General features: G+C 42.0%; 1 protein-coding gene across 3 annotated transcripts in view; it reads left to right on the forward strand.

Annotated features, from left to right (window-relative positions):
* GALNTL5 (polypeptide N-acetylgalactosaminyltransferase like 5) overlaps positions 1 to 16,549 on the forward strand; it is a 59,114-nt gene that overhangs the window by 12,954 nt on the left and 29,611 nt on the right. For all 3 annotated transcript variants that reach the window (XR_009212738.1, XM_058436119.1, XM_032759951.2), the window contains 2 exons: positions 1,675 to 1,795; positions 13,424 to 13,590. Coding sequence is in view for 2 of the 3 variants with exons in the window: in XM_058436119.1 (XP_058292102.1) it covers positions 1,675 to 1,795; positions 13,424 to 13,590 (288 nt within the window). In the remaining variant the exon portion in view is untranslated. The remainder of the gene's footprint in view (positions 1 to 1,674; positions 1,796 to 13,423; positions 13,591 to 16,549) is intronic.

The following is a 16,549-nucleotide window of genomic DNA, read 5'->3' on the forward strand; positions in this document are numbered from 1 at the left end:
GAAATGAATTTAAAGTTTTAGGTTTCACATTAGGGCCATGATCCACTTTGAGTTGATTGTTGTGATGATGTGAGGTAAGAATAAATGCTCGTATTTTCCATATGGATATTGTGAGACACAAACTCGCGCATCCAAACCCAATGAATGGACTCAGAGACCGGGAGAATAGTGAAAGTGAGACTTTAATGGCGGTGATGCAAGATCGGGTGTCTGGCACGCAGACACACCCAGCACAGTTTCAACCAGCAACGTATCCCCTAGTGCGCAGATCCCTCCCTGGTTCCTCATAGACGGAGTGCTATGGGGTCACGATCTTCCTGGACGTCGCCTATTGATTGTTAAGCAGGGGCTTCAAGTATGTTCTTTAGGGTCTTTCTGCTGCATTTTATTGCAGCCCACAATGCATTGCAACTCTCTCAGGATTCTTCAAACATTTGACTTATGGCCCTAGTGGCTGCACTTAGCTGATAAAAAAGGATAGAATTACCTATGTTGCAAGCTAACCAAAACTAAATTCTTTTTTTGTTGTTTTGTTTTGTTTTGTTTTGTTTTTGAGACAGAGTCTCGCTCTGTCGCCTAGGCTGGAGTGCAGTGGTGCGGTCTCGGCTCACTGCAAGCTCCTCCTCCTGGGTTCACGCCATTCTCCTGCCTCAGCCTCCCGAGTAGCTGGGATTACAGGCGCCCGCCACCACGCCCAGCTATTTTTTTTTTTATTTTTAGTAGGAGACGGGGTTTCACCATGTTAACCAGGATGGTCTCGATCTCCTGACCTTGTGATCCACCCACCTCGGCCTCCAAAAGTGCTGGGACTACAGGCGTGAGCCACCGCGCCCAGCCCCAAAACTAAATTCTTTGGTAGGTGGGGAGGGGGTAGTTGAGGGGGTCCCCACCAATAGACGCCTGGCCGCTGGGTGAAAGGGAAAGCAGGAAGGGGCGGGGATGGGGGTGGCTCAGTACATTCTGCTTCTTTATCTCTCTATTTCCATGTAGCCTGCTTAAACCTTTACTAAGCCACTTGGAATTGAAAATGGACCATCACATATAGGTTATTTTCTACAGATAATCCAGTTGATCCAACACCATTTGTTGATAAACTTCCCTTTCCCCACTGATACAATCAGAATATTTATCCCTCCGTGTCTCATGTTGAAATTTGTCCCACAATATTGAATGTGGAGCCTGGCAGGATGTGTTTGGGTTACGTGGCCAGATCCCTCGTGAATGGCTTGGTGCCTGCCTACAGTAATGAGCTCTCCTTCTGTTAGCTCATGGAAAAGCTGGTCGTTTCAAGAGCTTGGCATCCCCCATTCCTTGCTCCCTCTCTCGCCACGTGACCTGCCTGTTTCCCCTTTACCTCCTGCCAAGATTGGAAGCTTCCTGAGGCCCCCACCAGGAGCAGATGTCGGCTCAATGCTTCTTGCACAGCCTGCAGAACTGTGAGCCAAATAAATCTCTTTTCTTTGTAAATTACCCAGCCTCAGGTATTCCTTTATAGCAATGCAAAATGTACTAAAACACCCACCTTTACCAAGAATTACTTGACCATTTTTGCACAGATCGATTTCTGAATTATATTCTGGTTCTTTTAAAAAATTGTTTTGGTTATTCTAGATCTTTCCTGCATCACTGCTAGTAAGCCTTTACTTATATGACTCTAATTACATTTTCTTGCAGGTATGGATTTTAACCATACAAACCCAGAACTTCATAAAGAACTTTTAAAATATGGATTTAATGTGATTATCAGTAGAAGCTTGGGCATCGAAAGAGAAGTGCCAGATACCAGGAGTAAAATGTATGTTCTCTCTCTCTTTCTCTCATTCGATAGATAGATAGATAGATAGATAGATAGATAGATAGATAGATAGATAGATAGATGATAGATAGATAGATAGATAGATAGATAAAAAACCGTTACTAACCAGATTTTAATTTTATCATGCTAGAAATGTTATAGATTCCTATTTTTAGGACTTGAAGTCAGATAATGTCAAGATTCTATTTCAAGATTCTAATTCTTATAGTGTAGAGAATATCTTCTTCATGGGCACAAAATGTGTTCTAGAGGTTTCCAAGAATTGAGTTACCCACAGATCTGTTTATTAAATCACCAATAAGGGCTTCTGGCCAAAGAGTCATTCATTCCTGATAGAAAATGCTCTGGACAGCTACCTTTTATTCCCCAAAATTTACTTTTTTCAAAAAAATTGTTCCTTCAATTGTTGTATTAATAATTATTATGTTAATGATTAACATAATCATTATGTTATGTGATAAAATACACATAACATAAAATTTGCCATTTTAATCCTTTTTAAATGTACAATACAGACATTCACATTGTGCAGCCATCGATACCATCCACCTCCAGAACTCTCTTACATCCCAAACTGAAATTCTGTACCTCATATGGTTTGACTCTATGTCCCCACCCAAATCTTATCTTGAGTTGTAATCCAAGGTGTCAAGGGAGGGACTTGTTGGAAGGTGATTGGATCATGGGGGTGGTTTCTCTCATGCTGTTCTCATGATAGTGAGGGAGTTCTCATGAGACCTGATGATTTTAAAAGTAGCAGTTTCCCCTGCATTCTCTCTCTCTCTCCTGCCACCATGTAAGACATGCCTTGCTTTCCCTTCACCTTCCACCATGATTGTAAGTTTCCTGAGGCTTCCCAGCCATGTGGAACTGAGTCAATTAAACCTCTTTTGTTAGCAATTAACCAGTCTCAGGTAGAATCTTTATAGCAGTGTGAAAATGGATTAATGCAGAAAATTGGTACCAGGAGCAGGGCACTGCTATAAAGATACCTAAAAATGTGGAAGCAACTTGGGAACTGGGTAACAGGCAGAGGTTAGAATAGTTTGGAGGTCTCAGAAGAAAAGAGGAAGACGTGGGAAAGTTTGGAATTTCCTAGAGACTTGTTGAATGGCTTTGGTCAAAATGCTGATAGTGATAAGGACAATGAAGTCCAGGCTGAGGTGGTCTCAGATGGAGATGAGGAACTTGTTGAGAAATGGAGTAAAGGTGACTCTTGTTATGCTTTAGCAAAGAGACTGGTGGCATTTTGCCCCTACCCTAGAGATCTATGGAACTTTGAACTTGAGGTTTGGAAAATTTGCAGCTGACCATATGGTAGAAAAGAAAAACCCATTTTCTGGGGAGAAATTCAAGCCCAATCCAGCTGCAGAAATTTGCATAAGTAATGAGCAGCTGAATGTTAATAGCCAAGACAATGGGGAAAATGTCTCCAGGGCATTTCAGAGATCTTCATGGCAACTCCTCCCGTCACAGGCCCAGAGGCTAGAAGGAAAAATGATTTTGTTGGCCAGGCCCAGGACCCTGATGTTCTGTGCAGCGTTGGGACAAGGTGCCCTGTGTCCCAGTCACTCCAGCTCCAGCCATGGCCAAAAGGGGCCAAAGTACAACTAAAGCTGTGGTTTCAGAGGTTGCAAGCTCCAAGCCTTGGTGGCTTCCATGTGGTACTGGGCCTGTGGTGCACAGAAGACAAGAGTTGAGCTTTGGGAGCCTCCACCTAGAATTCAGAGGATATATGGAAACACCTGGATGTCCAGGCAGAAGGCTGCTGCAGGGGCAGAGCCCTCATGGAGAACCTCTACTAGGGTAATGCAGAGGGGAAATGTGGGGATGGAGACACCAAACATAGTCCCCACTGGGGCAATGCCCAGTGGAGCTGTGAGAAGAGGACCACCTTCCTCCAGACTCCAGAATGGTAGATCCACCGACAGCTTACACCATGCACTTGGAAAAGCTACAGGCACTCAACACCAGCCCTTGAAAGCAGCTGTGGGGGATATACCCTGCAGAGCCACAGGAGCAGAACTGCTCAAGGCCTTGGGAGCCCACCCCTTGCATCAGTGTGCCCTGGATGTGAGACTTGGAGTCAAAGGAGATCATTTCAGAGCTTTAAAATTTAGGGGCCGGGCACTGTGGGAGGCTAAGGCAGGTGGATCACAAGGTCAGGAATTCAAGACCAGCCTGGCCAGCATGGTGAAATCCCGTCTCTACTAAAAATACAAAAAAGAAAAAAATTAGCCAGGCATGGTGACGCGTGCCTATAGTCCCAGCTACTCAGGAGGCTGAGGCAGGAGAATTGCTTCAACCTAGCCAGGAGAGGTTGCAGTAAGCCGAGTTCGCACCACTGCACTCCAGCCTGGGTGACAGAGCGAGCTCTGTCTCACAAAAAAAAAAAAAAGATTTAATGTCTGCCCCGCTGGGTTTCAGACTTGCGTGGGGCCTGTGACCCCTTTGTTTTGGCCAATTTCTCCCATTTGGAATGGGAATATTTACCCAATGCCTGTACCCCCATTATATCTTGAAAATAACTAACTTGTTTTTTATTTTACAGGCTCATAGGAGGAAGGGACTTGTCTCAGATGAGACTTTGGACTTGGATTTTTGGGTTAATGCTGGAATGAGTTAATACTTTGGGTGATTGTTGGAAAGGCATGATTGGTTTTGAACTGTGAAATGAGATTTGGAAGGGGCCGGGGCAGAATGATACGGTTTGGCTCTGTGTCCTCACCCAAATCTCATGTTGAATTGTAATCCTCACGTGTCGAGGGAGGGGCCAGGAGGGAGGTGATTGGATCATGGGAGTGGTTCCCCCATGCTGTTCTCATGATAGTGAGGGAGTTCTCATGAGACCTGATGGTTTTTAAAGTGGCAGTTTCCCCCATGCTCGCTCTCTGTCCTGCTGCCATGTAAAATGTACCTTGCTTCCCTTCACCTTCTGCCATGATTGTAAGTTTCCTGAGGCCTCCCCAACCATGTGGAACTGTGGTCAATTAAACCTCTTTTGTTTAGAAATTACCCAGTCTCAGGTGGTATCTTTATAGCCGTGTGAAAATGAAGTAATACAGTACCCAATAAACAACAACTCTCCATTTCCCAACCCCAACACTTCCTGGCAGTCACCATTCTACTTTGTGTGTCTATGAATTTGATTAAGTATCTCATGTAAGTGGAATCATACAGTATTTGTCTTTTTTGTGACTGGCTTATTTTGCTTAGCATGATGCCCTCAAGGTTCATCTATGTTGTAGTGTGTATATGCTAATGTGTTTTTAGTATCTTTTAAGTTCTGATGATTTCTAGACAAAAAGGACCAATATTCTCCTTTAACTAAATGAGAAGTACTTACATTAAGGAATATCCATGAAACAGGAGAAAGCGGGGCCACTTTGCCTTGTTGCAACTTGTGTGCAATGCAAACATTTGAAGCCACAAATATAACTTATGATGTGGTACACTCAAGAGACATGGAGTTTGTACATGATGACACAATGTATCTGGGTCATGATAAAATAAAAAACTTAAATTTACTCAAACCATAGAACATGGTATTAATATAGAGAACTGAATATTTACTACAAAGGTCACCATTTTAAAATATCTTTTAGGTTATGAATTTCTCTCTGTATCATCATTTGTTCTCCCTAAATCTCACCTTCTAAAATAGTGTGATTGCGTTTGCTTCCCTTCCCCCATCACATGATTACATGATTCAGAAAAACAAAGTTTAGAGAGATTTGTCCAAAAAGAAAAGTGGACTTGGCAGTTTTAATATTTAAAATATAACTTATTTAATAGGAAATTCAATTCTGTACAAAGAGCCCACTACTATGTTTAAAAATTAACTTCTGAGAGTAGCTACCACTGTCTGGAGTCCAACCAGATTTTTGGCCATTATTGTAATAGCCATATTATTTCATTAAATGGAATTTTCATTTTAGCTTTGCCTTACTTTTTTTTAAAAAATGTAATTTGGTCTCATACAATGAGTTTGGAAGTGTTTCTTCCTCCTTAATTTTTTGGAAGAGTTTGAAAAGGATTGGTATTTATTCTTTAATTAAATTCTGCAGTGAACCCATTAGGTCCTGGAGTTTTCTTTGGTGAGAGATTTTTATTCCTGATTGAATGCCCTTACTCATTTTTAGTCTGTTCAGATTTTCAGTTTCTTCATGATTCAGTCTTGATAGGTTGTATGTTTCTGGGAATTTATTCATTTCTCCTAGGTTATCCAATTTGTTGGCATATAATTGTTCATAGTAGTCTTTTATGATTCTCTGTTTCTCTGTGATATCAATTATGTCTCTTCTTTCACTTCTGGTCCTGTTTTTTTGAGTCTTCTTTTTTCTTAATTAGTCTAGCTAAAGGTTTGTCAGATTTGCTTATCCTTTTTAAAAACCCAACTCTTTGTTTCATTTGTCTTTTCTATTGTTTTCCTAATCTCTATTTCATTTATTTCTGCACTTATCTTTGTCATTTTCTTTCTTTTATTAAATTTGGGCTTAGTCTGCTCGTCTTTTTCTTGTTCTTTCAGGTATAACATTAGGTTGTGTATTTGGAAACTTTCTTCTGCTTTGATATAGGTGTTTATTCCTACAGTCCCCAAACTTAGTACTGCTTTTGCTGCATCCCATATGTTTTGGTAGTTTTTTAAAATTTCTATTTGTCAAGATATTTTTAATTTCCATTTTAATGTCTTTTTAAAAATTTCTTCTTTGGCTCATTGGTTGGTTAGGAACATGTTTAATTTCCATATATTTGTGAGTTTTCCGAAATTTGTCTCATTATTGATTTCTAGTTTCATACCATTGTGGTCAGTAAAGATACTTGATATGATTTCAATCTTAAATTGTTAAGACTTGTTCTGTGGCCTAATATTTGATCAATCCTGGAGGATATTCCATGTGCCCCAGAGAAGAAATATATGCTCTTCAGCTGTTGGATAAAATGCTCATGTGTGTCTGTTAGGTCCATTTGATCTAAAGTATAGTTGAAGCCCAGTATTTCCTTATTGATTTTCTGTCTGGATGATCTGTACATAGTTGTAATGGGGTATTGAAGTCCCCTACTATTATTTTATTGCAGTCTATCACTCACTTCAGATTATTAATACTTGCTTTATATATTTAGGTTCTCTGATGTTGGGTGCAGATATATTTACGATATGTCTTCTTGATGTTATATCTTGGTATTATATTACCAACTGGCAATATAATATTGTTATATCTTCTTGATGAAATGGGCCCCTTATCACTATAAAATGACCTGCTTTATCTATCTCTTTTTGCAGTTTTTGACTTACTGTCTGTTTTACTTCAGTATAATTATCCTCTGCTCTGTTTTGGTTTCCATTGGCATGAAATATCTTTTTCCGTCTCATCACTTTTAATCCTTGTATATCCTTAAAGGGGAAGTGAGTTTCTTATAGGCAGCATAAGTTAGGTCTTGTTTTTTTAATCATGTTTTTCAAATTGAGATTTATGTATGTATTTTCAGAAGTCTGCAAATTCTTAATGAGATTCTCCATGAGAATTCTAAAATTTCATCTTCCCACTTACATATATATATTTTTTGAGACGGAATCTCGCTCTGTTGCCCGGGCTGGAGTGTACTGGCACGATCTCAGCTCACTGCAACCTTTGCCTCTGGGTTCAAGCAGTTCTCCTGCCTCAGCCTCCTGAGTAGCTGGGATTACAGGTGTGCACCACCACACCTGGCTAATTTTTGTATTTTTAGTAGAGATGGGGTTTCACCATGTTGGTCAGACTGGTCTCGAACTCCTGACCTCAGGTGATCCAACCACTTTGGCCTCCCAAAGTTCTGGGATTACAGGCATGAGCCACTGCACCTGGCCTATTATTTTTAATTAATATATATTTATACAGGAGGACAGCCTTGTTACTATTGTCACCAAATTTCAGTAGGTAATGAGAAAGGTATTAGTAAACTTAATAGGTACATTATACAAATGATGTCAAACAGAGGCAGACCAAATACCTAAATTATATGTTATGACAAGTTACTTTACAATATGGCCAATAGAATTTTTTAAAACAATATTTCAAATACAAAAATAGGACTGAGAGGTTTAAGCACACACACACTACATAGTAGCAAAGTCTAGTCAAATTAAGAAATAAACTTTCCTGTAACGAGTAGAAAATAAGTTATAAGTAGTGATGTCATTTCAACAAAACCCAACCTGAAATTAAAATTAATTTATTAATTTGATTTTAACCCTTCTAGCCATATTTCATTTTTTTAACTGTTTTGTTTATAGCTGTGTATGAACTTATGAGCACAAGGAGATTCTGAGCTCATAAGTTCACATATTTAAGAAACATTAAAGTAACAATGCATCTCTGGAGGTTAAGACCTTATTTTCTCTCAAAAAAAGTCTGTGTATGATTCAAGTTTTTAAAATCGTGAATTATGTTTTTCTTTTTTGTGTTATCTTCATCAGATTTTGATATCAGACTTATACTGGCTTCATAAAATGAATTTGAAAGTTTTTGACTCTCTGAAATAATTGGGACAATATGATAATTACCTATTATGTTGAAATAGCACTTGCTTGATAATTATGAATCACCAGTGCATTTTTTAGTGGTAGACATTGATTAACTTGCAGATTACTCTGAAGTTATTGTTCTACTCAAGCTTTCTATTTCTAGGGGCTATTTAGGACACTATTGTAATAAAACTTTATTCCACCTATTTTTCAAATTTATTGGCAAAAAGTTGTGTATCTTATTTCCCTAATTACTGTCATCTCCACTAGTACCATACCTTCTTTCTCATTTTTTATTGTATGTTTTCCCACTCTCTTTTTAAGTTTGATGTGCATTGTTTTGTCTTTCAAAAAGCCAACTTTTGATTATACTGACCAATTTTACTTTTTTGTCTTCCAATTCATTAATTTCTAGTTATCTTTATTGGTTCATTTTTATTTCTTTTGGTTTATCCTGTTTTTCTTGCTAGTTTATAAGGTCAGTTTGATTATTTTACCTCTTTGTGGTATAATAATACATTTATAAATATTCATTTTATTCTGATTTAAATTTTAGCCATATCTCTTAGATTTTAACATGATAGGCTTTCATTTTAATTTCTATATAATTTACAATTTTTAACTTCCTCTGATCCAAAAATTATTTAGAAAAATCAATTTTTTAATTGGGTTTGAACAAATGAATAGCCATTTACAACTTAGTTTATCAGTCATCTATCCCCATGTTTTTCTAATGTGCTTAAAAGATTGTCATTGTAATAGTGCCTGTGCCTGCTAGACTATTTCCACTCAAAATACGGCCTGAAAACCAACAGCACTGACAGCCCCTGGAAGCTTGCTAGCCATGCAGAATCTCAGGCCCCAGCCCAGGTCTCCTGAATCAGAATCTGCAGTCAGCAAGAACCCCAGTTGAGACTGATGCATGGTAAAATTTGGTATCCAAATATTGGTTTGGTAGGGCTGCTATAAGAAAGTACTATCAGCTGGGTAGCTTAGACAACAAAAATTATTCTCTCTCAGTTTTGGAGGCCAGAAATCTGAAATCAAGGTGTTGGCAGGATTGGTTGCTTCTGAGAGCTGTAAAGAAATTAGGCTCTGTTCCAGACGTCTCTCCTTGGCTTATAGATGGCCGTCTTCTCCCTATAACTCTTAACATCATCTTCCCTTTGTATATGTCTGTCTCTGGGTTCAAATTTCCCCTTTTTGTAAGAACATGAGTGATACCGGATTAGGGCCTACCCTAATGAGCTCACCTTACTAATTATCTCTACAACAGCTCTTTTTCCAAATAGGATCACATTCTGAAGTCCTGGGGACTAGAACTTCACCATATGAATTTTGGAGGACACAATTCAGCCTAACAGAGTCCTGCTTTGTACTGAACTATTATTAATGTATAAGGTCAACAATGTATAAGGTTAGCAAATTTATATGATCAACTCATTGAAGACAACCAAAGGCCATCCAAATTACTTTTACTCTTTTTTTTTTTTTTGAGATGGAGTCTCACTCTGTCGCCCAGGCTGGAGTGCAGTGGTGCCATCTCGGCTCACTGCAAGCTCCACCTCCCAGGTTCACGTCATTCTCCTGCCCCAGCCTCCCGAGTAGCTGGGACTACAGGTGCCCGCCACCACGCCCAGCTAATTTTTTTTTTTTTTGTAAGTAGAGACGGGGTTTCACCATGTTAGCCAGGATTGTCTCGATCTCCTGACCTCGTGAGCTGCCCGCCTCAGCCTCCCAAAGTGCTGGGATTACAGGCGTGAGCCACTGCACCCAGCCTCCTTTTACTCTTAAAAACAGCTTACTTAGGTCAGGAAAGATTTTTTGGGGGGGCGGGAGAAGGGGGGCAGAGTTTTGCTCTTGTTGCCCAAGGTAGAGTGCAATGGCACGATCGGCTCACTGCAACCTCCGCCTCCTGGGTTCAAGAGATTCTCCTGCCTCAGCCTCCTGAATAGCTGGGATTACAGGTGCCCACCACCACGCCCAGCTAATTTTTTGTATTTTTAGTAGAAATGGGGTTTCGCCATGTTAGCCAGGCTGGCCTTGAACCCCTGACCTCAGGTGATCCACCCACCTTGGCCTCCCAAAGTGCTGGGATTACAGGCACGAGCCACTGCACCTGGCCAGGAAAGTTTTTATAGCATACCACAGCAACATTTGTTGATCTATTTTTGAGAAACCCACACACACCAGGTTCTCTTGGGGGTCTAAAGAGGCCTCATGTGAGTTTCAGGCTCCTCCACCAACATCAAACTGAAGGGACGCAGTTTATTTCCAGTTTTCTCAAAGTGGTACACCCAGGACTGACTATAACATCAGAGATGTGATTTTAGCAGCAGAAGTCATCCTGGACCACCACTTCTCTTATTCATGGTATTGGCCTGCCATTAATTCAGTCTAGTATCATATTTTCTCTTTCTCTCCTACTTTCTATTTCACAACTCAATGATCTTACCAGAATATTTTTTTGAGACAGAGTCTCAATTTGCCACCCAGGCTGGAGTGTGCAGTGGCGCGATCTCAGCTCACTGCAACCTCTGCCTTCTGGGTTCAAGCGATTCTCCTGCCTCAGCCTCCTGAGAAGCTTGGATTACAGTCATGCACCACCACGCCCAGCTAATTTTTGTATTTTTAGTAGAGAAGGGGTTTCGCCATGTTGGCCAGGCTGGTCTCGAACCCCTGACCTCAGGTGATCTGCCCGCCTTGGCCTCCCAAAGTGCTAGGATGACAGGTGTGAGCCATCTAAGCCTTTTAATTATTTTTCCACGTTTCTGCACAGCCGCATTTTCCCACTCACCGTTACAGACACAAGTGCAGACGGTGCAGGTGCCCTCATTCCCATCTGTTCCGGTGCTTCCTTGGCCCTGTCCCTCGGACTCTGCATTCCCTTGAGTCTGATGTCAGTTCCACTCAGTGGGCATGACTTCTCTGTCTTCATCTTGTCTTGGATAAAAATGAAGACCAGGACAAGGCCCTCTCCTTCCCTGGTGACTTCATTTTGTGAGTACCCTGAGGGGACTGTCCAGGATGCCCGTAGGATTGCCTGCCCAGCACTCCTTTCCCACTGCTTTTCCCCCTTCCCATGTGATTGCAGTGCTAACAATGATTTTTTTTATTTCAACTCAATTTTCTGGCTCCAGTTGATTAACCCAGGGATGGGGCACCTGTGGCAAGCTGGGCCAATGAATCTTTTCCGGTCAATATTTGATCTTGGAAAAGGTAAAGTCCCACCAGTTTCTCCTTGGGTACTTGCCTATAAGATATGCTGATGTCAATCACATTTCCCACTAAAGAAGTGGAAAAAGCCCAGTTGCAGAGGAAGAATCATAATCACGTAATGCACCTTCTATCTGAATACTTACTGCGTGCCAGGCACTGCTCTAAGTGTTGTAGATGTGTTAATTCATTGCATCTTCACAGCCCTTGGAGGTAGGTTGATATTGCTATTACTGTTTTTCCCAGATGTAAACAGAAAAGCAGAGATGGAGAGTGTCCAGATGTCATTTAAGCCTCTAGTTCTAATCACTCCTTGAGGCTCCAGCTGCTGCAGCTGCTGGGTCCTGTGAGACATTTGGGTCAGCTCACGATACATCTCTCTCTTCCTTCCTTCCTTCTTTCCTTCCTTCCTTCCTTCCTTCCTTCCTTCCTTCCTTCCTTCCTTCCTTCCTTTCTCTTTCTTTCTTTCTTTCTTTCTTTCTTTCTTTCTTTCTTTCTTTCTTTCTTTCTTTCTTTCTTTCTTTCTCTCTCTCTCTTTCTCTCTCTCTCTCTCCTTCTTTCTCTCTCTCTCTCTCTCCTTTCTTTCTTTTTTTTTTTTTTTGGAGGCAATAGTATGATCTTGGCTCACTACAACTTCCCTCTCCCAGGTTCAAGAAATTCTCTGCCTTAGCCTCCCAAGTAGCTGGAACTACGAGTGCACACCACCACATCTGGCTAATTTTTGTATTTTTAGTAAAGACAGAATTTTTCCATGTTGTCCAGGCTGGTCTCGAACTCCTGACCTCAGGAGATTCACCTACCTCGGCCTCCCAAAGTGCCAGGATTACAGGCATGAGCCACTGCGCCAGCCACACCTCCATTTCTTTTGCTAAAGTTAGCTCCAGCAGATTTCTTTAATTTACAACCAAAATATTTCAGAATACAACCAAAGAATATATCAATCTAAATAATAATCACTAATATTACTAGAATTCCAGAATTCAGCTTCTATATTTCCCTTATATGCACACACACACACAAATAAAGTATTTTTGGGCCAGAGACATTGGCTCATGCCTGTAATCCCAACACTTTGGGAGGCTGAGGCAGGTGGATCACTTGAAGTCAGGAGTTCAAGACCAGCCTGGCCAACATGGTAAAACACTGTCTCTACTAAAAACATAAAAAATTAGCCAGGCGTGGTGGTGCACGCCTGTAATCCCAGCTACTCGGAAGGCTGAGGCAGGAAAATCGCTTGAACCCAGGAGGCAGAGGTTGCAGTGAGCCAAGATGGCACCATTACACTCCAGCCTGGGCAACAAGAGTGAAACTCCATCTCAAAAAAAATAAATAAATAAAAATGAAATAAAGCATTTTTGTCAAATATTCAGAAGAAATCCAATTAGACCATATCTGCTACACTTTTTTGTTACAACAGGCTGCACAAATATGAGTAAAGTTGGAGTTTTCTCTGAAGACAGCACAATAAAGTTAACGTACACTTTTCAATGTGCGAGCTTAATAATTCATTTTCATCTGTTCTGCCATGGTGACAGCAAAACAAAAAGAGATAAAACTAATTCATTTTTATAACAGAAGCTAATATATGAATATAATTTGTGTTTATACTATGTTTAAAATAGAACTAAGATTATCAACACAGTCTCAGGAAAGAACAATTATTATTGACATTAATAAGGGGGAAATTATTCAGAAAATATTAGAACAACATAAGAAGTTAAATAAATTTTTGTGTTTTTAGATGTACCGTCACCTTTTTACCGTAATTATCAGTTGAAGGAGTAAAGAGTCAAAAAGATGCAAATAAGGAGAAGTGTTTGAACGAGATGACAAAACACCCAAGGCATTTAGATGGATTGTTTTCTTCATATTGCTTCTGCCTGCAGGTGTCTTCAAAAACATCACCCAGCCCGCCTCCCGACTGCCAGCATTGTCATTTGCTTCTATAATGAAGAATTTAATGCCTTGTTTCGGACCGTGTCCGGTGTCATGAACCTCACGCCACACTATTTTCTTGAAGAAATTATTTTGGTAGATGACATGAGCGAAGTTGGTAAGATAGAACACTCATTATCTAATCTACTTTGTTGTTGTTGTTGTTGTTGTTGTTGAGATGGAGTTTCACTCTGTCACCCAGGCTGGAGTGCAGTGGTACCATCTCGGCTCACTGCAACCTCTGCCTCCTAGGTTCAAATGATTCTCCTGCCTCAGCCTCCCGTGCAGCTGGGATTACAGGTTCATGCCACCATGCCTGGCTAATTTTTGTATTTTTAGTAGAGACGGGATTTCACCATGTTGGTCAGGCTGGTCTTGAACTCCTGATCTCAAGTGATCTGTCCGCCTCAGCCTCCCAAAGTGCTGGGATTACAGGTGTGAGCCACAATGCCTGGCCATCTAATCTACTTTGAAGGTAGTGCTCTCCCCGATGGCACTTGAGTATTTTGTACAAAAAATCTTTTTGGTGGGTATTGGGGCAGGCACTGCACTAGGGGCTCTTGGTGTATGGTGGACGTGTGAGACCTGGGCCCTGTGCTTGGGCTCATGGCAGAGGGGTGGAGGGGCGGTGCTTCCATAAGGTGAACATACGGGCACCGGCCACATCCTTGGAGATAACTTCAGGAAGAAGTGACATGTCAACTGAGGTCTGAATGATGAGTTGTAATGATCTAGGTGGAGAGGAAGGAAAAAGTGTTTTTGGTAGCTGAAGCAGCATTGTAAAGGCCCAGAGGTAAGAGAAGACACAGTGAGCTTGAAATACATGCTACCATATGTTATGTAGTTTATGCATGAGTATAGAGTTGCAGGGGGAAGGTGGGCAAAACCAGTGTTATTAAAAGGGAACTCCCAGCCCAGCCTGCTGCCTCACACCTGCAATCCCAGCACTTTGGGAGGCCAAGGTGGGCAGAGCCCTTGAGTTCAGGAGCTCCAGAGCAGCCTGGGCAACATGGCAAAACCCCATCACTTAAAAAAGATGAGGTGGGCGGGAGTAACTGCTCATAAAGGGTATTATTTGAATTTTATCTTGAAGCTATGAGGAGCTATTAAGGGCTTAATGCAGGAAAATGAGATGATCTAGGAATTCCATGAAAGAAGTGGAATCAGACCAACTGCAGTTAAGTGTGTATTCTTTCCTGCTTACTGGTTTTAAAGAATCGTGATACTAGCACTAGTTAGCTACACTTAGAATTTGCGATTACTCATCTAATTTACAATGGAGCACAAAGCTTAGGCAAGCCAGGAGTACCAAAGCAATGACGTCAATATTAAGTAAGTTTCAGGCTGAAAATGCAATCCACTGTAAATGTGACCCACCATGAGCTCAGAAACCAAAAGATGAGGAGAAGCAGTAGGAAGAACAGGCAGAGGAAGAAGCCATCCCATGAGGTTCACCCTGTGGGGAAGTGACTCTAGGTGACTCCTGAATGTGACTCAAGTCACTGGCAGTTGTGTGGTGGAAATGTAGATGTTGGCCAAGCACCTATCATAAATAACACTGTTTCTAAGGGGTCACCGATGTCTGAGGGCACAGGACCTATTTCTAGCCTTGTGCATGGGAAGGGTGTGGAGTGAGGGCCTGGCTTCCCTGCTGCCCCTGTGACCCACGCTGCCTCATCTGCTCAAAAGACTGAGCAGCATGTTTAGCAACTTGCTAGGCAAGAAGTCACCGGGAAAGCCACCAGCAGGGGACAGGGTGGGATAACCTGACAGATTGTGGAATTCTAACTTCTCACCCAGAAGTACAAGGATGCTGCCATGAAGACACAGTGCCACGAATGACCAGGGGACAGATACCTCCCCCAGCCTTTCAGAACCACACCGTGAATTTAGGGACATAACTAGTGTCTTAGTCAGCTTGGCTGCTGTAACAAAATACCACAAACTGGGTGGCTTAAACAACAAACTTTATTTCTTAGAGTCCTGGAGGTTGAAAGTCCGAGATCAGGGTGCCAGCAGGTCGACTTCTTAGAGTGGGCCCTCTTTCTGGGTGATAGCCAGCCATCTTTTTGCTGTTTCCTCATGCTGTGGAAAGAGAGCAAGCTAGCTCCATCACCCAGTGATGCCTCTGCAAGGCCCCACCTGCAAATACCGTCATACTGAGGGGTACTTTGAATTTTGGTGGGGACACAAACATACAGGCCATAAGATCTGTCAACGTTCTCATACATTCATCATACATTGTGGTCCCCTTTATAAGAGACTAGGGGGTCACTGCTGCCAACATGTGGGTGTGCTGCCCAACCAGACACCTCTGCTTCTCCTCCTCTATCTGAGCCTTTGACCCACACAGAGCCTTAAACGCAGGACGAGGGTGTTCTAGGCTCTGATGGAGCTCAGGTTGACACCTTCCTCCTTTAATTCACAGTGACTTCATCATGGGTTTAAGGACAATTTCTTCAACAAAACTCTGTCTTTCCCAGCTGACACCTATTGGTACGGCCGAGAGACTCCTCAGCTTGGGGGAGCAGGGCCAGGGGCCCAGGGAACTGCCCCCACCGAGTTACACAAATGGCCTGTCCATGACCTGCTGCCATCCACTTTTCCCACAGTCCTGGTCCCTCTAGACTGCAAGCCAACGACATGACCATCTTCTGAAAAACCTATACCCTCCACTTCATGTTAGTGAGTGCCGCTGCCTCAACTGCCTTTATCTCCTCCAGGGCCTGGCTCAGGGCATCCCACTTCTCCCTCCTCCTGCCGCCTCCTGCATCCTGGATGTGAGTGAGGTGTCTGGAGATCTTTGAGCTGAGATGCTGCCCAGGCCTGCAAGTGCAGCTGTGCAGCCTGTATCCCTGCCTCTTTCTAAAAGCAAGGAAGAAGATCCCTCCCTCTGCTGGGATTACCGTGAACCTGTTCCTGTTCAACCTGCCCCTGACCCAGATTGCTGGGACTTAGGAATTTAGAACTCTGAGGCACCTGCATCCATCTCACCTGGTCCCAGCCTCCTTTATCATCATTGTATTAACCTCCAAATATTAAGTGACTATTGGGTGCCAGGCTCTGTGCTGGGTGAT

This window comes from Hylobates moloch, unplaced genomic scaffold (genome assembly GCF_009828535.3).
Source record: "Hylobates moloch isolate HMO894 unplaced genomic scaffold, HMol_V3 SCAFFOLD_1, whole genome shotgun sequence".
Classification (NCBI taxonomy): domain Eukaryota; kingdom Metazoa; phylum Chordata; class Mammalia; order Primates; family Hylobatidae; genus Hylobates; species Hylobates moloch.